The 23,132-nt window shown below is 52.0% G+C and overlaps 1 protein-coding gene across 9 annotated transcripts; it reads left to right on the top strand.

Moving 5' to 3' along the window:
* Window positions 1-1,424: 1,424 nt before the first annotated feature.
* BMF (Bcl2 modifying factor) lies at window positions 1,425-22,283 on the top strand. Of its 9 annotated transcripts, none has more exons than XM_042252257.2 (7): window positions 1,425-1,529; window positions 1,942-2,040; window positions 3,533-4,013; window positions 4,186-4,482; window positions 5,988-6,148; window positions 9,735-9,803; window positions 18,405-22,283. In XM_042252257.2, exons 3-7 carry the CDS (start codon window positions 3,974-3,976, stop codon window positions 18,504-18,506), a joined length of 669 nt encoding a protein of 222 aa, XP_042108191.1. In that variant the 5' UTR covers window positions 1,425-1,529; window positions 1,942-2,040; window positions 3,533-3,973; the 3' UTR covers window positions 18,507-22,283. The 9 variants fall into 9 exon arrangements, with proteins under 9 accessions (XP_042108191.1, XP_042108190.1, XP_060274575.1 ...); XM_042252256.2 differs by having other exon boundaries at window positions 1,912-2,040; XM_060418592.1 differs by having other exon boundaries at window positions 1,942-4,013.
* The last annotated feature ends 849 nt before the right edge of the window (window positions 22,284-23,132 follow it).

Below are 23,132 nucleotides of genomic sequence, written 5' to 3'. Positions count from 1 at the left end.
CTACCAGTCCCCACTGTCCCCTGGGTCAAGCCCCATCATCCCTCACCTAATCTGTTGCAGGGACTGGCTCCCTTTCACTGATTTCTGGCCTCTTCATTTATTTTCCCTAAAATCCAGGCTTGGTCAAGTCAGTCATCTTCTATGAAATCTTTGCTGGCTGACCTATGCCTCTGGAATAAAGTGCAGATTCCTCAGCTGCCATTCCAGGGACACCTCTGTAATCTGATCTGAACCTCCCTGCCCATGCTCACCCTTCCTCAGTCCAGGTGTGCACCCAATGATCCTATACGTCCCCCTGCCCTTGATCTCTTGACAAATTCTCCAGTTCAGCACTTGATTGTGCTAAAGCTAGGCCTTGGCTATTTTATCTGGTATTCCTGATTGAAAAATTGCCCCATCCTTCAAGGTCCAATTCAAAAGCGACCTCCCTAAAGCCTTCCCCACTCTTAGCATTCTGAATTCTTCTGCTTTCCCAGCAGTCATTATCCCTGGCATTACCACATTTCATGTCGCTTTCCATTATCTTCTGGTCTACTTCTCTAAGTAGGTTGTAAGCTCCCTGAGGGCAGGCACCAGGTTTTTGGTACCTAGCCCAGTACCTGGCACAACGAGGGTGTTTAAGAAATGTTTGTGAACTAGCCCATAGATTCCCCTGCCGATAGTAGGTGGTCTGCAGGACACGTTGCTTTCCTTGCAACCCTAGCTCCATCTCTCAGCGTTGCCATAAGCAGGATGTGTCAACTGCCCGAGCAGCCCCTGCATTCCTGATCGCTCCTCTCCTCAGCCAGATGTTAATTTTGTTTGACTGTCCATTCCCAGTCAATAAGAGAGCCTGTGGGTCCCTTTGGATGTTTGATCTGAATGTCACTCGAGGTAACAGTGTCAGTCACACGTTTTCAAGCTTCCTACAGCTTTGAGGGCTGGAATTTGCTTCTGACCTGCCCAGCAGCCAGGGAAGATGCTTTGCCACCAGGTGGCCGGGATCCACAGGCACCCATATCTTGGGCCCTCTGGATGCTGCCAGCCTCATCATCTAAAATCTCCCCGCTTCCTTCTCTTCGTCTCCCTTTCTGGACGCGCCGAAATTATTCAGACCATACTCGTGAAAAGGAAGACAAAAATCACTTTGGCGCCCCCTATCTCCCTCCTAACAGGGAGGACTAAAAGGCTCTCGAGTGCTTCCAAAGTCCGTGTTAGGAACCGAATCTGCTTGGGCGACGGCGCTCCAATTGCGTTTCTGGCGGAGGTCGGAATTTGGCTCGGTCCCTTGCAATGTTTCCAAGGGAAGGTTAGTACAATCGTGACAGTCCCTGGCAGCCGCCCAGCCCGGGACTTCGGGCTCCACTCTCCATTGGCTAGCCATCCGTGTGACGCTCCGGAGGAGGGGCCTCATCAGCTGTTTGCGGGATGCCCCGAGCGGGCGTATTTTGGAAACAATACCGCGCGGTGCAGAGTGGCCTCCACCCGAGCCTGACCGCCTCCTGCCGCCGCCGCCCCTGCCCGCGCCTCCCGCCGCCCGCTGCTGCCGGGTGAGCGCCTGGGCGGCCAAGGGCCGGGCGGAGTTGGATCTCACCTCCTTGGGGAAGTGGGGATAGGATCGCGCTGCGCGTGGGGGCCCGGGAAGGGTTGGGCTGCGGGCGTCTGGAGTGATCATGGACTGGGGCACTGGGGTGTGGGAACGGGGTACCGAACCCACATGTAGGTGCGCGGCTCCACAAAGGAATGCGGGGCTAGTGGCATTTGAGTCTCTAATGACTTGGGTCCAGGTGGGCAGGGGAACCTGCGCTTCCCCGCTGAGCAGATCTGGGTGCCCGAGAATGGCCCGGTCTCTGGATCTGACATTGGGGTAGGGCAGGGAGTTGTGGGACCTCCTACATCCCTGTGGAGTCTGAAGGCTCCTCTCCTTAACAGCTGGGTTTTCCCCCCTCCTTCCCAATTGAGTTTGGGCGCCAAGCCCCCGAGTGCTCGTCACGCTGGACCCTGGCACGGAACCCTGGCATCACGACTCGGAGGCCGAGATTCTCCCCTGGAGCCACCCAGGTCTGCTGTGTGTTGTGTGAGTGCGTGAGTGTGTGTATGTGTGTGTGTGTGTGTGTGTGTATGTGTGCGTTCCCAGATTTTAGCCCTCGAAGAGGTTCAGAATGTCTGGCTACTGCCTTCTCCCAGGAGGAGGAGGAGTCTGAGTTCAGCATCCCTGTTAGCGTCCTAAGGGCTGGGATGGCTCCAGCAGGTTTTAGGTCTCCTTGATAGGACTGCTTCTCTGGTAGTGCACTTAGGAAGTGCCCTCCTGCTGCCTGTTTGGACACCACCTCTTCAGCTCAGGGGAAGGGGAGAAGTCTTTTTACTGTATCCCAGTTTGCGCTTGATCTTGCCCAGCACCCCTCTGAAGGCTCCCACCTGCAGAAGAGCCATCGTAGTTCCTGTGTAGAGTGGGAAGGGTCCCCCTAGGCTGGCAGACCCACACTCTCTGGCTGCACCTCCCCCACTGTCCAGTGCAGGCAAGGGCTGAACTTTGGGGCTTTGCTGGGAGAGGGTGGGAGAGGTGATAAGCTTCAAAGGAAAAGCCAAGACAATGACTGTTGCTTGCTATTGGCTTTGGAGGGCCCCATCTTAGGTTGGGATTGCCAGCTTGCCTAGAGGAGGTGGAAGGGCTGGAGGGGAGCCCCTGCCAGGTAACTGGTAGGACAGCGCTTGGTCCTTTCTGCAGGATGCCTTGTTTCCTGGCACTGATAAACTAGTCCTCTCACACCTTTTAGGAAAACACTGTCCCAAGAACACCACGTGCCTTTTTTTTGCCATCCAAGTGGACAGGGAAGAGGACAGGCAGGATAGGGACCATAGATAGCTCAAGGACAGGATGGGATGGAGGGAGAGTTGAAGCAGGCGCCTTAAAGAAAGCTTGCATTTGAGAAAGCCAAGATTCTTGAATTAACTGAGATTCCTCTAAGTACTTTACCAACCCACAGACCATTTGGCTTGTTCTTCAAGGGCAAGAGAGTGGAAGACAGAATTCCCAGGGGACCTCTAATTGATTCTGGCAGTGACAAACACCATCTCTCCGTATCCTTAACCACTCAGGTGGTTGCTTTTCTGACTGCCCCAGGGACCCTGAGGGGTTCCTGGTGTGTGTATAGGGGACTAACTTTGAGCACAAGAAGCTGGGTGACTGCAAGCTCGTACTTCCAAGAGCCATCAAGTGGAGCAAGTGGAACTTCTTTATCACCAAGAAACTCATATCAACAACCTGAGTTCAGGCAGCAAGTGAGGTCACAGAGAGAGGGCTGAATTTCACTTCCTTCTATGAGGCAGGTTGTACCCATCTCAGGTTCGGTGCTGGCAGGAATGGTAGGCTGTGGGGAAGGATTTGAAGTTGTGGAGATTAGTGACTCCACACTGAGCTGGGGAACTCTGGGCACTTTGCTGCATGCCGTACCTCTCCTCTCGGCTAAGCTGTGGTAGACAGATAGCTCCAGTCTGCTGAGAGGGCAGCTGCAATGACTAACTTGGGTTTTTCTCCCCCTCTCTCTCCCAGGACACACTCTTACCACATCGTTGAGCCTGTTTGTTGTGTTGAGCAAGCAGCGGGTGGAGACTAGAGTCTTGGGCGGGGCTTAGCAGGTTTGGAGGGAACCTGGCCGGGCTAGGATCGCTGGCTTTTGTTTTTGCTGCCCAGCCTGGAGCTCTGCTCAGACTGAGATGAGAACTTGATGGTTACTCCTCAGGCCAGCAAGGGGGTCTGTGTGTGGTGAGCACTGTGGGTACAGCCAGTCACAGCACCCTCTGCCCTCCCACAGCCACTCACAGAGGCTAGTCTTGTTGACATTTCTCCAGGTACCCTCCGTACTTGTAGCAGCTGACCATACCCCTGCTATGGCTATGAGTCAGTAGCAGTCCAACTATGTGACTGTGACCAGCCTGGGTCAGAAGAGGATGCTGAGGGGAAGGTGGCTCCAAGTGGGCGCAGGGAAGAAACATGGAGAATCCTGGAACTGCAAGGCAGCCCACATTTGGGGGTGGGTTGTCACCCTTGGCAATGCTTTATCTGTAGGATTGACTGTCATCAGTGCCTGAGCCCACTTCTCCACAAAAGAAGGGGGAGCAGGAAAGAAGGAAAGGGAGGGAAGTCCTTCCAGGTAGAGCCTGGGTGGGGGCAGCCTCCCGGATGCCTGCATTGCACCCTCACAGGGGAGATGGAGCCACCCCAGTGTGTGGAGGAGCTGGAGGATGACGTATTCCAGCCAGAGGATGGGGAGCCAGGGGCCCAGCCCAGGAGGTTGCTCTCTGCTGACCTGTTTGCCCAGAGCCAGCTGGACTGCCCCCTCAGCCGTCTGCAGCTCTTCCCTCTCACGCACTGCTGTGGCCCTGGGCTTCGACCCACCAGCCAGGAAGACAAGGCTACCCAGACTCTCAGCCCAGCTTCCCCGAGCCAGGGTGTCATGCTGCCTTGTGGGGTGACTGAGGAGCCCCAGCGACTCTTTTATGGTGAGTGCTCTTAGCCTTAGGACTCCTCCCTTAGAGATGGGGGAAAAGAGGGGACTTTCCCTCCCCAAACCTGCTCTTTGCTATTTCCTTCCCCAAATTGAGCAGCAGGGGCTATTGATCCCTCAACTCTTCACCTGCTGACTCTCTGCTCATATACTGCTTCTTGTCTGTGCTCCTCAGGCCACAAGCAGGACAGATTGCCTTGCCATTCTTTTCTGCTCATTTGTCCCTTTCTGGAGGGATCCTTGGGTCCATGGTATCTCCTTGGGTTGGAAGAAGGGTACCTGGGTCTTGGCTTTTACATATTATGGCCTGTTGACTGGCCCAGGCTTTTGTGTCGTAATAGTGATGTACCTTCCGTAAAGTGGCTAGTGTTGCCCTGGAGAAGGCTGGGGGATCTGTGACTCGCTGTTGACACTGAAGGGGAAAACCCAGCTTGTTCTGGGAGAGAAGTTTCCTGGAGGCAGAAGGTTCCCCGCCCCAGTTGTCACTTGGGACTTTCTGTGTTTGGAAGGGGAACTGGAGAAAGAGGTTGGGCCTGCCTAGGCTCATTGCCAACAAAGGGGCTGTTTCCAAGGCTCAGTCAGATAAGACCCTTTCATTTGTGGGCTTCAGTGGTTGGTTTTATTAGCAATTTGCCCTCCTCTGGCAAAAGGGCAAGGTTAGATAGCCAGTGTTCTTCATTTAGCACAAAGCTTATGGAGGGAAGGGTGGTTCAGAGGCTATCTTGCTGGGTCCAATGGAGCGGATTGAGGAGACGCTGCAGTTATTCCCAGAAGGAGCTGCACTGTAGGACAATTCAGGCAAAGTTCTGGCAGGAATCTGAGAAGATGGATAAGGCAGGCGGGCAGGAAGGAGGGAAAGACGGGAGCAAGCGGGCGCCCCTAGCGGCAGCTCGGTGACCAGCACTTGGTCAGTGAGGAGAGCAGGTCTAGATGTCTGGCCTGGGGCTGGCTGCAGAGAGGAACTTGGCTACTCTGTGGTTCAGAGGAGTCTTCTCTCCCTATGTTTCTGTGCCACTGCCCAGAGCTTCAGGGCCTGAAACCAGCCTTTCTCTGCTACACCAAAAAGTGAGGTTACTTTCTGATTTTCATTCTCTGTCCCTTGCTTTGCTCAACTGAGGATCTCTGGAGAGCTGCCTCCAATGTTTTTCTAGAGAAGAGCTTCAGCCTGCTACTACTGTATGAATAATGAATAATAAATTGTGGTCAAGCGTAGCTGTGTAAATAAGGACAGAAGGTTGGCAAGTTCAGCCACACTTATTACCTTTGCCATGGCGCTGCCAGTGAAGGGAGGAAAGCCTGGCATCAGCTTTCATACTCTTGGTCAGCAGGCAAGTCAGGCTGTCCACATTTGGCAGAGTGCCCTGAGAAAGACAGGCTCAGTTCCTCTCCTTCCCATACTAGAGTCTACCCTTGACCCCGGGTCTTGACCAGGGGTGGCAGGCATGGGGAAGATGGGGCAGTGGTGGAGCTTGCTGAGATGTGGGCCCTCTGTCTTTGCAGGCAATGCTGGCTACCGGCTCCCCCTTCCTGCCAGTTTCCCTGCAGGCTTGCCCCTTGGTGACCAACCCCCTGAAGGGCAGTGGCAACATCGAGCAGAGATACAGATTGCCCGAAAACTCCAGTGCATTGCAGACCAGTTCCATCGGCTTCATATGCAGCAAGTAGGCACTGGGGCTTGGTGGGGGGAGGTGGTGTGCATCTGCTGGGTCTGTGGGGCTGGGGCCTGCCTCAGCAACTCTGTCTCTGCCAGGACCCACGTTACCGTGATTCTCTTGAACTGGAAATCGAGAATGGGCCTGGCTGGATGAGTGCTTTTGCTCTCACCTATGAGATCCAAGTTGTTTATCTGCCTGCTTTCAGCTCAGGCCCCTGGGAAATGCTCCGATCTCTTCTGGAGAATGGCATAGCTTCTTGCAGCCTTGATTGACACACTGTATCTTATTGAGTTCATCAGTGGGAGATGGTCCCTTGCAGACCTAAGGGGAAGATTTTCATGGTGCTGAGGAAAACTGGACAGTCGGAGGTACCTGGCTGTGGTGCAGTGGGAAATGGGTAACCGAGGCCTGGACGGGTCTGAGTTGGGAAAAGTGGTGGAACCGGTTGTAACCCGACACTTTCCAGCTGGGGAGGCCGCTCCTCATTGTCTCTGTCTGGAAACCAGGGCCAGGACTCTGGAGACTGTGTACCTCACAGTCTCTCCAGACCAGCGACCGGGTGCTCAGCGGGCAGCCTGGCACCAGCCCGCCAGGGCGGAGCATCGCGTGTCACTGGAGCTTGTGGCAGAGCCCATCAACAAAGGCGGCGGCTGGCGGGCTCGTGTGGAGGAGCCCTCTGTGCCTTGGGCTGGAGGCTGCCTGGCTCTGCAGCGGCAGTCTGGCCCAGCCCCTGGGCACTTAACTCTTCCTCCCTGGGCTGACTTTCTGGATGGCTGCCAAGGCGGGGAGAGGAGCCTGAGGCTGGATCCCTGCTAGTACAACCACCACTGAAGCAAAGTCATGCCACCTGGAAATGAACACATTCCCTGCCTCTGAGACAGTGTCCTTGCCTAGTCGGCTGTGTGTGTGTGTATATGCGTGTCTATATATGACTGTATATTAGGAAATCAAGAGAATAATTAATCCACCACGATTGGGCAGACCCTGAGGTTAGGTGGGGAAATTCAGGTGACCGGAGGAGAGCTATTGATAATAGGTTTGGTTTGAGGACCAAAATATGGCCAGCACCTGGCGGGAGGTGGGGTGGGGAGACAGAAATTGAGTTTAAGTTTCCTGAGATCCAGACAGAAGGGGTTATTCTCTGCCAAGGGGTTCTGAGGGAAATGTGGGGTTAGACCTGGTCCTGGTGGGTCCCCCAGTCCCTCAGGAAGAGAGGGTGGCCCTATGCTTAGATAAGGCAGCCTGGCTGTCTCCTCTGGCTCCAAGTTCCAGCCCCTATTCCCTCCTTTGATAGCTCTGTGGAAACTTGGCTTAGGGTTTTCCCTTCAGTCCACTCTGGTTCTTGATTTCTGCCTCTTGGCCTTCTTCCTACCCATTCATTTTACGCTGGTTGTGTAGGCCTGTGGTTGGCCTGAGCTCGCAGCTCCTAGCCCCAGTGCTGTAGCTGATGGAGAACACAGTGGCTCTGGGTCTCCTGGACTCAGCTGGGGGACTACCTGGAAGGCAGTTTTCTGCATTCGCATTAGACCTGATCTCTCTCGACAGCTGTTTCCCAGAATGTTCCACCATCCACTGGTGAGCCCTTCTAGGCTTGGGAGCAGGCTAGGAGGCCTCCTCTGCCCAGTCGAGCCCTGGCACAGGACTAGAACTCAGCCCAGGGCCATTTCTTCCCAACTCAGTCCCTCACAGGAGAAGCTGGCCCTGATCCCAAGGTCTGACCCTGCCCTTTGCTGTTTGGCATCACTGACCCCAGTGCAGAGCTGTCTCTTCGAGGGCCTGGTTCAGCTTGGGAGCAGGAGGGGCAGAGCCACAGAGTGGGAGGAGAACTAGAGGAGAGTCTCCCCAGCTCTGCACCTCCTCCGCTGCTGGCTCCTGACTTCCCTGTGCCCCTCACCATCTTGCCAGCTACCTTCTCCTACCGTGCAGTGGCAGGAGGCCGGCCAATGAGGCCGAGAGCTGGATTTCCCAAATTTTCCATCTCAAAGAGCCAGGCTTTTTGTCCATGGGAGTCTTACTTTTATCGCCCTCCTCCCCACTCACCCTGCTCACTTCGCTGGGAGCCCATCCTGTGGGAAGGACTGGGATCATGGCCATGGGCAGATGGAGTGCTGGCATGTGTAGGGCCTTTTAGCAGCTAGTTTTAAGAAGTGAGTCATTTTCTGAACTTGATTACAATATAAACTAACGTCTAGATATTTCATATCCACACAAAACTGTCGTCACTCTTACATTCTTATCCTTCATCTTCTTTCCCTATTCCTTCCCTTCATCTCTGCAAGCAGGACACTGAGGCACAGGGGTAGAAGTAATTTAGGGTTAAGTCTTGAGGCTTCAGATACAAAGTCTGAAGGCCCAGGTTTGAATGCCAGCTCTGCCATCTACCAGCTACTGGGAAGACACTTGATCTGGCAGAGCCTATTTCCTCTTCTGTAAATTAGACCTAATGTCACAGAATTTGATCATGAAGATTCAGTGAGAAAACACTTATCTGAGTTCCAGGCACACAGTAGGTATTCTTTAATGCTTGTTTCCTTTGTCTCTATAATCCTGATCATCCCCCACATTTGTTCTTGTCAGTTCACAGTGCATCTTCCAGCCCACCTGTCCAGCTAGTCCCTAAGCAGAGCTGCCTCCTGTGGGCTCCCTTCTACCTGCTCTGTTCAGAGAAATTGGCTTCCAAGCTATTCACTTATGGGCCTTGTCCTTGTACATTTCTCCTGGGGGAATGATGATCAGTCTCCATCACTGTGGGTTGAGTTTAGATAACCAGGAAAGACAACTCAAGACACAGTAAGAAGGTTGAAGGGGCCTGGCCATCTCCTTTCTTCTCAGGTCTGGGATGGTGTCCCAGGGCCAGACAATGGCCATGGGTCCCTGAATCCTGTAGGGAAGGTGAAGCTTCTGCCTTTTGTCCCTGGTTAGGGATCTCAGCTATTCTTTTTTTTTTTGGCCACATCAGGCTTGTGGGATCTTAGTTCCCTAACCAGGGATTGAACTCATGCCCTCAGCAGTGAAAGCATGGAGTCTTAATCACTGGACTGTCAGTCATTTCCAGTTATTGTTTTTCTATATGAGGGGAAGCCCCAGGAGATGTGGAGCACAGGGAAGGGTGTGATGATGGTAGTGCCTTATAGGATGGCATTATGGCAAAGTGAGTATGTCAGCATGACCCTAAAGGCAACATGCTCCAAACTCCCCCTGGTGCTGCTTATTGTGGGCTGTAAACCCTCCCAGCATGTTTCTCGAGGAGCTTGCTAGATGGAGGTCTAGACTGGCTACCCAAGTGATCTCTCCCGGATGGCTTCTCTGGACCAATGGGCAAGGATTGGAGACAAGCTGTGCTTGCTGTCAATGCTTTGGGTCTCCAAAGCAGCAAGGGAGTTGGTGGCAGAGTGAGTGGAGATAAAAAGCCTTTCCAAACCTGGTCACACACCCCTAACTTCCTCTGGCTGGGTCAGGAGTAAAAGATTCCCCTCTTTGCTCCTTTGTGAACTTAGCTGAGCTGCAACATATGATCTGTGGTGGTCTGGTGACCTTAGCCTACCTTGACCTTGGCTCTGTGATGGTGCCTTGGTGTTTCTTGTCTGTCCAGCTTCTTCAGGGAACATGGCAGTACAGGATTGCTTCCTCCCTGCGCTCAGGGGCTGCTCTGGCCCAGAAGGTGAGTCCCAGCTTCTTTCCATTCCCCTTGCCGTGGTCTCCTCCAACATGAGTCAAAAAATGGGAAAAAGCTGGTGTCCTCTCCCCTTAGGAAAGTCTCCTGTCCCAGTGGCACCCTCTTGAACTTTGTGGGGTATTTCTGGGCAGTGTTAAGAAGCCAAGAATCATTAAAAAAAAAAAAAAGTGGCTACTGGAGACCATTGAGTGAGTAAAGCTACAGGAGAATTGAAATTCTTGTTGGAAATGGCTTTTTCGCTTGGACCAGGAGTAGCTCAGAAGAGTCAGATTCAGAAGAGTCAGATTTGGAAATTCCCTGAATAGTAATTAGACTTTATGGAAAATGAGATCTGAGAAAAATTTCAGCCACTCAGTGGAAACCATCTTTAGTTGTAAGGTCAGAGAAAGGATCCTGGGGTTAGACACAAAGTCTGGTTCAAATCCCAGCTCTGTCCCTTATGAGTCCTGTGTTCATAGGCAAATCATGTAACTAACTTATCTGAGCCTCAGTTTCTCATACACACCTTGCAGAGTTGATGTGAAAGCCCTTTGGAAATTGTAATATGTTTAACTATTAATTCCCTGGTGGCTCAGTAGTAAAGAATCTGCCCACAATGCAGAAGACCCAGGTTCGATCCCTGGGTCGGGAAGATCCTCTGGAGAAGGGAATGGCAACCCACTCCAGTATTCTTGCCTGGAGAATCCCATGGACAGAGGAGCCTGGTGGGCTACAGTCCAGGGGGTCGCAAAGAGTCAGCCACGATTGAGCGACTAACACACAGTAACTATTAATGCCTCGACAATTTAACACTTTTGAAAATGGGTTTTAGGATTTTGTTTGGACCTGGTTTTGGAGTTCTTGGGGAGCTCTTTTGGAAGTTGTACGTGAGCTGGTGTTTTCTTGGTTTATTAACTAGTGGCTTCTCTGCCAGCAGCCTGGATCTTTTGTTCAGGGAGCCCCTCACTGCTTCCTGACCCTTTGGGATGCTGTCCTTGTTGGTGAGTGGTTTTCTGGAGTTCAGACTATGCCTAATAAAGCTGTTCAGGCTCTAGATGGGGAAGCCCGGGGCAAGAGCCCCAGAGATTCTCTCTAGGGTAAGAAGGGTCCCTAGGAGCCAGCTTCAGAGTGGGAGGTACCCCTCGGACAGTGCCTGGGGAAGAGTGAGGCTGGGGGAGGGGCTCTGGAGAGTGCTGTGCGTGAGAGTCAGTGCTGGGGCTTGGGGGCCCTGTGTTTGCTCTGTGGCTGGCTCTGTTTATATCGCTCGCTATATTTAGCTTCTGAGTCATCAGCGTGGCTGACTAGAGCCGAGTTCCCCACACAACTCTGCACCTGACTACTCTCTCTTCCAGGAGAAGGGCCTCGTAGTTCCGGACAGGCCATTCCCTCCCCACCAAGGCAAGCCATGGGGATAGGGTTGACTTTGGGTTTCCCCCCTCCTCCCCGCCAGGGCAGGGAGGGTGATGGGAGGGAGGGATTTGGAGGAGGCATTAGAAAAGAAGGACAAAGAAAAAAGTCTGGTTTGCCTTTTGATCTGTGTCTGGCAACCAAGAGGGCATGTTCCATGACCAGTACAGAAACAGCCAGTGTGTGGGGTGAGGAGGAAAGTCTGGCCTTCGGTGCTCGACTTGACCGTCCCGTCCAGGGAGTGGCCCCAGGCGGGATGAGAACAGTCAGCTGCAAAGGCATCAGGTCGGGAGGTAGAGCCTTGGGGGTTCCTTCTCCCCCTCCTTGTAGATCCACAACGGACCTGCTCCCTCCTCACTCCCCTCTCTCCCTCACTTTTTAAAAATAATTGTTTATTTTTTAATTGGAGTATAGTTGCTTTACAGCGTGGTGTTAGTTCTGCTATATAACAATGTGAATCAGCCATATGTGTCTCCCTCTCTTGTGACCAGAGCGCATATACCCCTCTTCCTGAGTTCCTAAGGAGCTGCTCAGTAGTTTGAAGGAGCTGCTCTCAGACTGGGGGAGACAGGGGCAGCTGGGTCAGGGCCTCAGTACTTCCTGTCTCCAGGCCGCGGAGGGGCAACCCAAGTTTCTGGGGCATGGGTGGCAAGCACAGCCCGATCTCCCACCCCCAGGGACTGAAGCCGGTGGCCTCCACTTATGTTAGAGGAAGGCCTCCAATCTTGGACTGAGTTGGGCCCAGGCTGCCTTTCTGGGAGAAGCAGTTGGTGTTGCCATGGTGGTGACTGATAGCTTCAACGTCTGTTAGTGCTGCTGGCTGGGCTGAGGAAGCTTGGCGCGAATTTTTTTCCTTTTCCATTTTGCCACATTGCTCATTCCTTGGTGTCTCGGACAAAAGCAGTTTGGGACGGTAGGCCCACAGGGCCCGTGGGACGGCCCCGGGGGTCTTAGAATTCCTCGCCCGGCCTGGCAGCCTGGGATCCTGAGCCCGGCTGCCCCTGGCTGCCCTGGTCCCTCTCAGAGTGAAAAGTCAGGCATTCCCCCAGGGCTTCATGAGCCTGCCCAGAAGGTGGTGCTCCTGGGGCACTTGCTCTCAGCTGAGGGTGTCAAGGGAGTTGCTCCACAAAGTCGAACCTGGACCTCACCAGGGACTGGGGAGCTGCTCCAGGTAGCCACGGCCCAGTGCTTTTCAGATACTTCTCTCATTTAAGCACCACAGCAACCTGGTACTTCGACACCTCATTACCCCCATTTTATTGGAAGCCAGGGCTCCGAGAAGTGGGATTACATGCCCATGTGACACTGTTGATCCTAAAACCATGGTCTTCCCATCACTTACCCCAGCTCCTCAGCAGGTGCAGCCCAGAAGGTGAGAATCTGATGGAGGTCCCACTCTGCACCCTGGCCCACCTTTGCCTCCTGTGAAACTGAGTTCTTGCTTTCCTCCCCTTCAGACTGTAAAATAATTGAAGACAAGGCTTACAGCTTGCTTATCTTTGTGTCCTTCGTAACTCTTAGCTCAGTTGGATACCTGATAAAAGGTTGCTGAATCAAACAGAAACATCTTCCCGACTTCTGGTATGTGGAATTTTCCTGAAGTCTTCCTTAGCTCTGTATACCTGTTGTCAACAGCAAGGCTTTGTGCTTCAGCCTTGCTGTGGTCGGTTTAGAGTTGATGGGGAAAGGAAAGAAGTGCGGTAGGAAAACGACATTTTATAGAGAGTGTATTGCCCTATATTTTAAAAGAAACTGAGCATGGTTTCAGAGAAACATCTGAAGTTAACATTTCAGACCAGTTTTAGCTTTATTTCTGTTTGATCTTCAGTTAGCTCTGCCTCGGAAAGGTTTATTGTCTTTCTAGTCCATAGCATCCTTACTAGATTAGTTAATGATCTGGAAACAATTTCTTTAAATGTACTGGGGGGAGGGAGCAGTTAGGTGGTGATTCTCTTTGAACAGTTAATATCATTTTCATAATATGAATAAATACACTGTAATATTTTAGAGAAAGAACACAGCTCTGGAGTCAGGGATCTGAATCACCCCCTCCCAACTAACATTAGGGGTAACTTTTCTGAGCCTTTGCTTTCCCATCTGTAAAATGGGATTGAAAATAATACCTGCCCTTCTTATTGGAGAACGAAATGGCAACCCATTCCAGTATTCTTGCCTGGAGAATCCCAGGGACAGGGGAGCCTGGTGGGCCGCCGTCTATGGGGTCGCATAGAGTCGGACACGACCGAAGCGACTTAGCAGCAGCAGCAGCAGCAGCCTTTCTTATGGCCCAGATTTTTGTGAGGAGCAAAAGAGATGATAAATCATTTCAGGTATGAGATTGTTATAAACTGATCTGTTTGGTCAATTTGCATTTTGTGTGTTTGGTTTTTCGAAATCAGGGCTACAGCGTAGCTTTGCTCTTTACCCAAATTCTTTGAGGGTGAACTGGCTCCTGCTGGAGCATCTGGTACACCGGTGACACACAGAGTCCCCAGAGGGTGTGAACTGGATACGAAGCAGGAGAGACAGAGGGAGATTCTTATCAGGGGAGAGCAGGGAACCCTCTTTGTGCTTAGAGCAGAGGCCATGTGGAATGAAACAGAGTTTGATATGTGTAATACAACCTTGTCAGACACTGCAGCCAGCTCTTAAAAAAAATAAAAAAGCCTTTAATAGTTGGGCCTCTCTCTAGGCAAGAGGCTGATCCTATCGCATCAAGTACATCTTCAGACCTGGCCAGACATCAGTTGTTCCTGGCTTCAGACAAGCAGGTTATCTTGGAACGCTGATTTTTCTATAGTCAGGGCAGTGTGCTTGTTGAATACCTACTGTGTGCCCTACGTGTTCCCCATCATCCAGGATGAATGACTGGGTATTCAGTCACAGTGCCTGCACACAGTGGGAATGACTCCAACACTTGTCAGCTGACTGCCTTTATCCCCTGCCCACAGAAGGAAAGTGGGGCTGAAAGGAGAACCCCAGGTGTGTCATCCTGGTTGTGCTGTCTTAACTGAAGAGAGCATTTTTATCCACCATGTGAGGACCCCTTCCTTTGGGGCATTTACCTCGATTCTTGCCTTCCGTGCCTTGGTCCTACCTTCTGGACCAAATTTGAGAGTTCTGGTGTACACTTAAATTCCCATCAGCTTCTCATCTTCTGAGCCCGTCTTCTAGCCCTGAGGATACCCTGGCTATGCATTCTGGGAACCCCCATTCTTTGTAGATTCCCAAACTTGAGGGGTCCCAAGCAGCTTGGGAGAGCTGAACCTTGTGCCAGGGGTCAGCACTCACTGATCTCAGGTGATGAGTCAGGGGCCAAGCGCACTCTTTCCTGGTTCCCCTTTCCTTCTCCCTTTCTCCCGGACACCCTCTCCTGGAAGGATCCATGTGCTCTGATGTTTCAGTGTCTTCGTGTACCTCATCCTGTTCAGTGAATGTTGACTGCCTTTCTTCTTACTCTTTCTCTCCCTGGCCTCCCTTCATGTCCTTTTTCTTTCCTTTCTAGTAATGTCCTTTTTAAAAATTTAGAAAAAACATTTTATTTATCATTGTTCTTCATAATCAAGGCCTTCTGGTTCTCTTACTGTGTGGCGATTTGATGTCCTTTCAGGAAAGGGCCTTCTGGAGCTCGCCCTGTGGCCCGAGAAGGCTGGGTGGGGTATGCGTGGCATTGCTCGTGCTTGCAGAAAGGGTTGCTGGGGCAATAGGTGGTTTCCCAGGCCCTGGTCTTGCTGTGTCTTATGGCTGCCGGGGCAGCCAGCTTGACCCTGTACTAGGCAGCTTGTTCTCCAAGCCCACCCAGACCCTCCACCAGGCTGAATTTAGTTGTTGGAGCTCTGAGTTATAATCCTGAAGGTGATTGTGGGTGACAAACTCCGAATCACCAAGCTTTATGGTTGGAAATCACCTCGGTGGTTTCTAAATGCCTGTGTGGCCTGGCTGCCTTAGAAGCACCTGGGCAGGATTAACCTCCAGCTTCGCCAAGTCATTACTCTGGTGGGAGGAGATTGAAAGAGACTAAAGAAAATACCAAATCATGAAATGTTTTCTTCTAGGCTATAGAATCATGAGTGATTTTATTTTCTCCTTTCTAATTTCTTGTATTCCAGTTTTTCTACAGTTAAGATGTATCATTTTTATGACTAAAGTAGACAATAGATGTTACTTCTGATTTCAAAAAATATCACTCAGGGGAGCATTTCAGTATACAGATTCTTGGGCCCTTCCCTGAAGATTCTGCCCCAGTTGTTCTGGGCGGGACTTGAGGACTCTATTTACAACAGCTCCTCAGTGGATTCTGTGACACAGCAGGTATGGGAACCACTAATACCATACCTCCACTTCACCTATGAGGAGAGGGAAGACTCAGGCTGGCTGGTGAGAGACCCCAGCCTCCCAGTTCCTCTGATTCCTGGCTCCGGGGAGTTACCCGCTGCCTAGAGTGCCTCCTTCCTGATTCAGGAGCCCCAAGGCCTGTCCCAGGGAGAGGCACAGAACCTAGGTCCTTCCTAAGGCTGGTCCCTTGTGGAGCTAGGCCAGTCTGTGTCTCCCAGCAATGTCTCCACCTTCCAGTCTAATACCACTGTCTTTTGGGTCCCTAGAACCCACCATGATTGGAGTGAGGATTCTCTCTTGCCTTATTCGCAAAGACTGCGGGCCCAGAAAGTTACCCAGAGTGGCAAGTGGCCTCCATTAGGGGAATGTGGGGAGAGATTGAGGCCTACAGAGATGGGATTGGTTCAGGCCCCAAACTGTAGAGCTGTGATCTCCCTTCCTTGGCCCTTGAGCTGTTTTGAGATGATTTAGAGAACGGGAAGATGGAGGGCCTGCTCTGGTATAAAGAAAGGTGTGCGGTGGCACTTGGAGCACAGTGTAATGAGTAAGGACATTGGGGCCAGGTGGTCTGGATTTAACCCAGTCCCTGCTGCTTACTAGCTGTGTGGCCAGGTTTCCTAGCTCTTTGAATGATCTCATCTGTAAAATGGGCATGATAATATATACATGTGTCATAGGGTTGTTGAGAGGATCAAATGAGCTTAATGTGTGTAGAGCAGTTCTTCTTATACTCTGATGTGTCTTAAAGTTACCTGGGGATCTTGTAACAAACTCAATAAAGACTTTAAAAATGGCCCATATTAAAAAAATATTTAAAAAATGCATTCTGATTCATTACGTCTACATTTCTTATACGCTCCCAGCTGAGGCTGAAGCTGCTGGTCTGTGGACCACACTTTGAGAACCAAGGACATAAACCAGAACCTGACACTCAGTTTACAGTGACTATTTGGATTTTGGTTGTTATTGTTACTTGGCCTTTTCAAAGAGGCACCTGAGGAGCCTCTAAATTCCAGCAGACTGGCCTCCCTAGAGACCAGTCTTTTCCTGGATTTTCCTCCTATTCCACCCATGACCTTTGCACCTGTCCTGGGTAGCAGCTGGGGAGGGGAGACAGGAGGAGGGGGTGCTCTGTCCAGCTGCTGCAGGCAAGCCTGAGTCTTCAGGTTTGCAGCTGAGTCCGTTTTCACGCTGCTTTACTCTAACCAGATTTTGTTAAGCCTGGTGTGTTTCCTCTTTTTACTCGTCTTTGTTTACAAAACACAAGGAAGCCATCAGTCTCTCCAGTCGCAGTCTGCCAGGCCTCCTCTGTGGCACACCCTGACTTCCCTCCCCTTCCTAGCAGGAGCCGTGCCTCCAACTTTCTGGGTTTTCCAGTCTCCCCTTCTGCAGGGAAAAGAGCAATGCTATTGCTACAGATAGGGGGTGCGGCTGTGGGGGGACACGGATACATGACAGGGCCCTGAGGTCAGCCTCAGTTGACATCTCACCTCTCCTCTCTCTCTGTGGCCTCAGGCAGGATGACAGGGAACCCAGCAACCTGGCCAGTTGCCTGGGGACAGGTCAGGGGGTCAGGGCCTGACGTCCCTAGGAAGCTCTGGGAATCCAGGAGCTCTGGGGGCTCACTTTGCAGCTCTGCCACTGACTTACTCTAGCCTCTGCTCAGCTGACTGGGAGTTGCCTGGTGGGGGCCGGGGCTGTGGTTAAAGACTGCAGGGGCTCCAGCTCCCCCTACACACGCACACCTCACGTAAACGTGATTGCTGCCCAGGCTGCTGCAGCAGTCCAAGTCCAGCCTCTGTGCTGGCTCCTTTTTTTTGCACACTCGGTTTTTATTCCCCTGTCCACTGAGAACCCCGTGGAGAGGGCCCCAGCCTCGTCCTCCTGCCCTGGCAGATAAAGAGAGAACAAAGACCGCCTCTCCCAGCACCCCTCAGTTCCCTCCGGGCCTCTGCTGATACCTGTGTGGGTGGGGCACCAGCCACAGTCCTGTGAGTCACTGACCCCTGACCTTTGCCCCAAGCTTCCCTGCCTGACAGTAGGACCTGGGATAACCTCCAGAGAGTAGTGTGCATTCTTTGTTTTTGTTTTGTTTTCAAGTATGTTCTTGCTTAACGTTTAATTGGCTCCAGTCAGTAGGAAAGCGCTCCAAGAGGGATTATTTATGGCTTACTGTCAAGAGCAGCTATAAAAAGGGCAGCGCAGAGCTGAAGATGCTGGGAAGGGAGAGAGGGCAGGCGCCCAAGTGTGTGTGTGTGTGTGAGTGTGTCTGTGTGTGTGTCTGTGTGTGTCTGTGTGTGTGCGTGTTTGCACTGGATGAAATCAGATTTTTGCTGCCTCAGCAGTGTGGTTTAAATGGAAGATTAACCCTTTGACCTTCACAGTGTCAAATCACTTGCAGATGGAGGCTCCCCCCCTTCCCCCCTTGTTCTCTGTGTTACTTTGGAGTTGGGGGAGAGAGGGGGGCACTTCTTCTCTTTCTTTCTGAAGAAAGTTTGTTGTTCGTGCAGCTGAGGTTTGAGGGGCTCAGGAGCCAATCTGATTAAAAGCAGCACTTGGCTAAACTCTGGAAAATCCTGCAAGCAGGGGAAAAAGTTTAATCCTCTTGTGCACAGTGCATAAAGAGCCTGGTCTTTTCTTTTTAACATTCACACTGCAATTGTATATGGAGAGCTCTGCTATCTCCCCCTCATCGCCACTTTTCTCATCACTCCCCCAGATCCCCCATGCCCCCGAGTTTGCTGTCCTGATGGGATTAAGGTGCTGCCCTGGGATGTGTGGATCTGAACTTTTGCATTGGAAATAATAAGCTGTCGTCTCAGGCTGCATTTAGGAGTTGCATCGCCTTTTTTTTTTTTCTTTTAGCACCAGCAGAACCGAAATCGCATGTGGTGGCAGATCCTCCTCTTCCTACACAACGTGGCTTTGAATGGAGATGAGAACAGGAATGGGGCAGGCCCCAGGTGAGGCTGGGCTGCCCCCTTTGCACGGGCACCATGGAACAACATCGATGAGGACTGACACTGCGTCTTGTGAAGTTTTGTTTTGTGTTTTTATTTTAAAAATTTCTCTGTGTACATAAGACATACCCAAGCAGGACCTCTTTCCCCGTTCAGGGCCTCGACCAGGAGTGGGGGCCTTTGTCAAACACTGTTGAAGTAGAGGCTGGTGTGTCTCCCTGGAACCTCCTAAGGGCTCGGACGAGTAGATCCTTCTGTCATCAGTTGTTGAAGACGAGCAGGTAGTGATCTCCCGTGAGTGGACTGTAGTTTTCCCACAGGAACTTAAGAGATAGAAGGCTGGATTAGACTTGTGGTTCCACCAAACCTATCAGCCTTCCACCATGAATGGAGCCCCTATCTGACGGGTCACACTTTAACCCCCCCAGGGCCTCAGCCAGGGGCTTTCCAGCTGTGCATGGCAGCTACACTAGGTCAGTCAGCCAGCTCCATGTCTGGGCTCTCATTGGGCCCAGCCATCGCCCGCCCCAAGGGCTAAAGGATTCTTGCCCAGCCCCTGTCATCTCCAGCAGACCTCAGGGAGGGTTGGGTTTCTCCATGGACCCTCAAAAGGTGCCGCAAAAATGAACCAAACTTCTGGGTAGGCCTCACGTCTGCCTTGGTCCCACTTAGAAGCCCAGGATTGGTCCTGAGGTGCAGAACCACTGCCCACTCTGGCTGCCCGGGACTGGCTGGGTGTCAACCACGGAGGAGCCAAATAGCCAGTCAACGTGCTGTAGCCAGCAGCTTGTGCCTTTGTCAGGTCTTCTTTTGAAAGAGCCAGCCAACAGACTGCGTCCCGCCCCCAACAGCAGCACTCTAGGGCCGGAAGAGACAGGACCGGACTGTGGAGGTGTCAGAAACCAGGCGGCCATCCCACCCATGAGAGTAAGCCCTAGAGGAACCCAGACCCCTTGGTTTCCTTGGAAACCAGTTACCTCCTCCCTCTTATCCCCATTCCTTTCTCACACCTAGTGGGATCCAGGAAGAAGCCAGCATAGTGGCTTTGTCAGCTGAAATGTGTCTTTTAGAGTAACAGACAGTAATTAGAGTGAGGAACTATCAAAGCTGGGTGCACATTTCCCGTCTTCCTTCAGCTTCCAGCCAGGCCAGAAAGGCAAGCGCTGGAATGCAGCAGGATCGCTGCTGCCTCTGAACTCCTTTTCTCTCCCTGCTGTGGCACTAATGGAGAGAATTTAAAGCAGCCTGCCTGGCAGCTCTGAGAGCAGACACAGGGAATCTGAAAAAGATGCAGGGAATCTGTTAACCAGACACCTAGAAATTAAATTATCATTTTTGGATATGTGAGAAAAGTTAACATTGGTGCTAACGGTGAAGCAAGGCCTGAAGAAAAGACGGCGTCCCTGGGCAGAGAAGGCCCCAGGGCTACCCAAGGAAGCTGGAGGAGTCCAGAGCAGACTCTCATATCTGAACAAGTCCCCGCTCCTCTGATTGTGCAGAGAGGAGGTCTTCGTTCCTGTTGAAGGACACACTGATCTGGATGTACGGTCAGGCAGGTTGTTCACTGCACAAGGGCTCCAGCAGAAGAAGGTGATGGAAGCTAGAATCTAGCCCATGCTCTGCTCACTAAGTTGTATGCCCTAGTGTCGGGCTGTGTCCACTTACAGGAAGGATGCCTTTCCTAATTTGCACAAAGGTACCCTATGAGCTCACAATGGCTTGAAGAAGGACTTCAAACTGTGCATCAGCCTTGGTTTTGTTCTGCTTGGATATTCTAGAGGTATTGCCTACCTATTCTTGGTCAGAATTGTATTCTCAGGGTGTATACCATGGTTTGTCTGCTAAGAAGATAGGTTCCTTCTGGAACCCAGGGAACAGGCATGGAGACTGGTGCTGGGATAGGCTGACCATTGTGAAGTCCAGCCTTCCCTGTGGGTCTTCACACGATTTTTTTGAATTGCATGGGACGTGTGTTATTTTTCCCTCTCCTGGACCAAGGCTGTGACTGGCAGAGTGCCGGTATACCTCGAGTGGCACACATAAGGAAACAGGATTATTTTTACCAGCCACTTTTACCTCCTCTTAGCAGACTTTCCATGTGAGCTGAGTGAGAGCGGAAATAAATGGCCCAGGCCTTGGTGCCTAGGCAAAGCCATCAGCCTCAGAGACCTTGCCGGGCCGAGGAGGATGTCCAGTGGCCTATCCTGAGAACTGAGCCCACAGTATGAGAAGCTCAGTTGAACAGTGCATCTGGGGCTGGGTAGAGGGTCGTCTGACTGTACTGTCTCCATATTCCATGAAGCCAGAAGCTAATTCACTATCCTAAGCAAGCCAGGACCAAATGTGAAACACCCCTCCTTCCCTTCCCGCCAGAACTCAGCAGGTAGAATAGTCCCAGGAGGAAGAGGTTCCTCCTGGCTGGCTGTTTTTAATTGGTGTAGTGATCTAGACTGGCCTTTTCCCCCTCTGCCTGGTGACTTGGTCTGAACATTCCTCAAGTTCAACCTCAGGAGACCCGTCCCTCCCCTGGGCTCCCTCTCCCCAGCCCCCACCCCCAGGAGCTTGGCTGTCTCCAGTTAGGGGGTGGAGAATCAACTGGAGGGAGAGTCTGACCTGGCTCCTGACCTGTAACCGACAGAAGACTTGTGGAGCTTTTGTGGTTTGCTGAGGGTGGGGTTCGGGAGAGGGACTGGAAACTCTTCCCTGGTAGGAATTGCCCTGGAGGGAAGGGAAGCCTGATGTTCAGGGTCAAAACAACTCTTCTCATTAAGAACCCCAGAGTAGGGGCTTCTGGAAAGTGGCAGGACTAGGGAGGGAACCCCCTCAGGCCAGCTGTCTGACTCCCTCAGACAGTTCTAGGACTCAGCTGGGCCTCTCTCTCTTTGGCTGCCTCAAAGCCTGGACTGGTAGAAGGCTACCCCTGGGGCCTTTTCTTGCTCTGTCCAAGGATCACCTCCCTCAAGCCCCCAGAGCAAGGGGCTTATGTGACAGGCATGTCCTGAATGCTCAGAGGGGCCCAGCTGACGTGTCTCTCTGTCCCCAGTGGCCAAGCCTCATCCAAGGATGGGTTGGACATGGCAAGGAGGGACATAGTCCAGCCAGGGCCTCCTCCACTTGGGGGCCGAGGAGCCACTGTGATTGTCCTGGTTAGCATGCAGAGAGTTCTGATGAAGTGGGGTGGGGCAAGTGAGGGATAGCAGAAGCAGGCACATCTGCTCTGTGGGGGCTTCTGCACATTGGTCCTGCAGGGTCCCTCTGTGTGTGGGTGGGGACACCTTGGTGAGAGACTACTCAGGCTGACTCCTTCACTCATTAGCCTGTGAAGCCTCCTGGGGACACTGAACAGTGGGTGTCCAAGGCTGGTGGGCACTTTGAGCCTTGAGGGAACAGCAGAGCAAGCCATAGATGCGTCAGCCGCTCAGGCTGAAGGTGCTTGGAGCTCTGCAGGCTCCTAGTCTGTGCTGCCCTTCTCTCTGCACAGCAGACCAGCACCTCTCCCTGCTCCGTGAGCATCGCCCAGCAGGTTGCTCCATCCCTGGGTCCACAAGGGCTGTGGGGGAGACCTAGTGAGAATGTAGCATTTTGTCCCTCCCAGGTTAGCTGTCCTGGGTTCACTGTGCTCTGCCTCTGGGAGAGAGACAAGAGAAGAGAGGGAGGGGATGGGAACTCATTGTTTCTAAACCTGTACAGAATATTTGGCTTTGTGTTCTTCACATGCATATATGTGTATATATCTTTGCCCTCATCAATTGGTACAGTTTTTAATAAAACCATTTAAAGCAAAGCTGGTCTTTTCCAAGGTGTAATAAAAATGCAAGGGGGTCTGTTAAGGGATTCACTTCAGTTCAGTTCAGTCGCTCAGTCGTGTCCGACTCTTTGCGACTCCATGAATCGCAGCACACCAGGCCTCCCTGTCCATCACCAACTCTCGGAGTTCACTCAGACTCACATCCATCGAGTCAGTGATGCCATCCAGCCATCTTATCCTCTGTCGTCCCCTTCTCCTGCTGCCCCCAATCCCTCCCAGCATCAGAGTCTTTTCCAATGAGTCAACTCTTCACAGGAGGTGGCCAAAGTACTGGAGTTTCAGCTTTAGCATCATTCCTTCCAAAGAAATCCCAGGGCTGATCTCCTTCAGAATGGACTGGTCGGATCTCCTTGCAGTCCAAGGGACTCTCAAGAGTCTTCTCCAACACCACAGTTCAAAAGCATCAATTCCTCAGTGCTCAGCCTTCTTCACAGTCCAACTCTCACATCCATACATGACCACAGGAAAAACCATAGCCTTGACTAGACGTATCTTAGTCGCCAAAGTAATGTCTCTGCTTTTGAATATGCTATCTAGGTTGGTCATAACTTTTCTTCCAAGGAGTAAGCGTCTTTTAATTTCATGGCTGCAATCACCATCTGCAGTGATTTTGTTAAGGGATTAGAGATTCCCAACTTGCTTCTCCCAACTTGCTTCTCGCTGCCCTCATGAGTGACACCCCACCCCCACCACCCCACCCCCGCCCAGGACCCCAGCTTTTGTCAGGACTTCTTTTCCCTCTTGGGGCTAGTGAAGAGACATTCTGATCACACAAGAAGCACAGCAGAGGCCCCATGAAGTGGAAAAACACAAACTTTGGATCCA

The sequence above is a fragment of the Ovis aries genome, chromosome 7 (genome assembly GCF_016772045.2).
Source record: "Ovis aries strain OAR_USU_Benz2616 breed Rambouillet chromosome 7, ARS-UI_Ramb_v3.0, whole genome shotgun sequence".
Taxonomy (NCBI): Eukaryota; Metazoa; Chordata; class Mammalia; order Artiodactyla; family Bovidae; genus Ovis; species Ovis aries.
The sequence above is the reverse complement of the archived record's forward strand: the minus strand, read 5'-3'. Positions and strand labels throughout refer to the sequence as shown.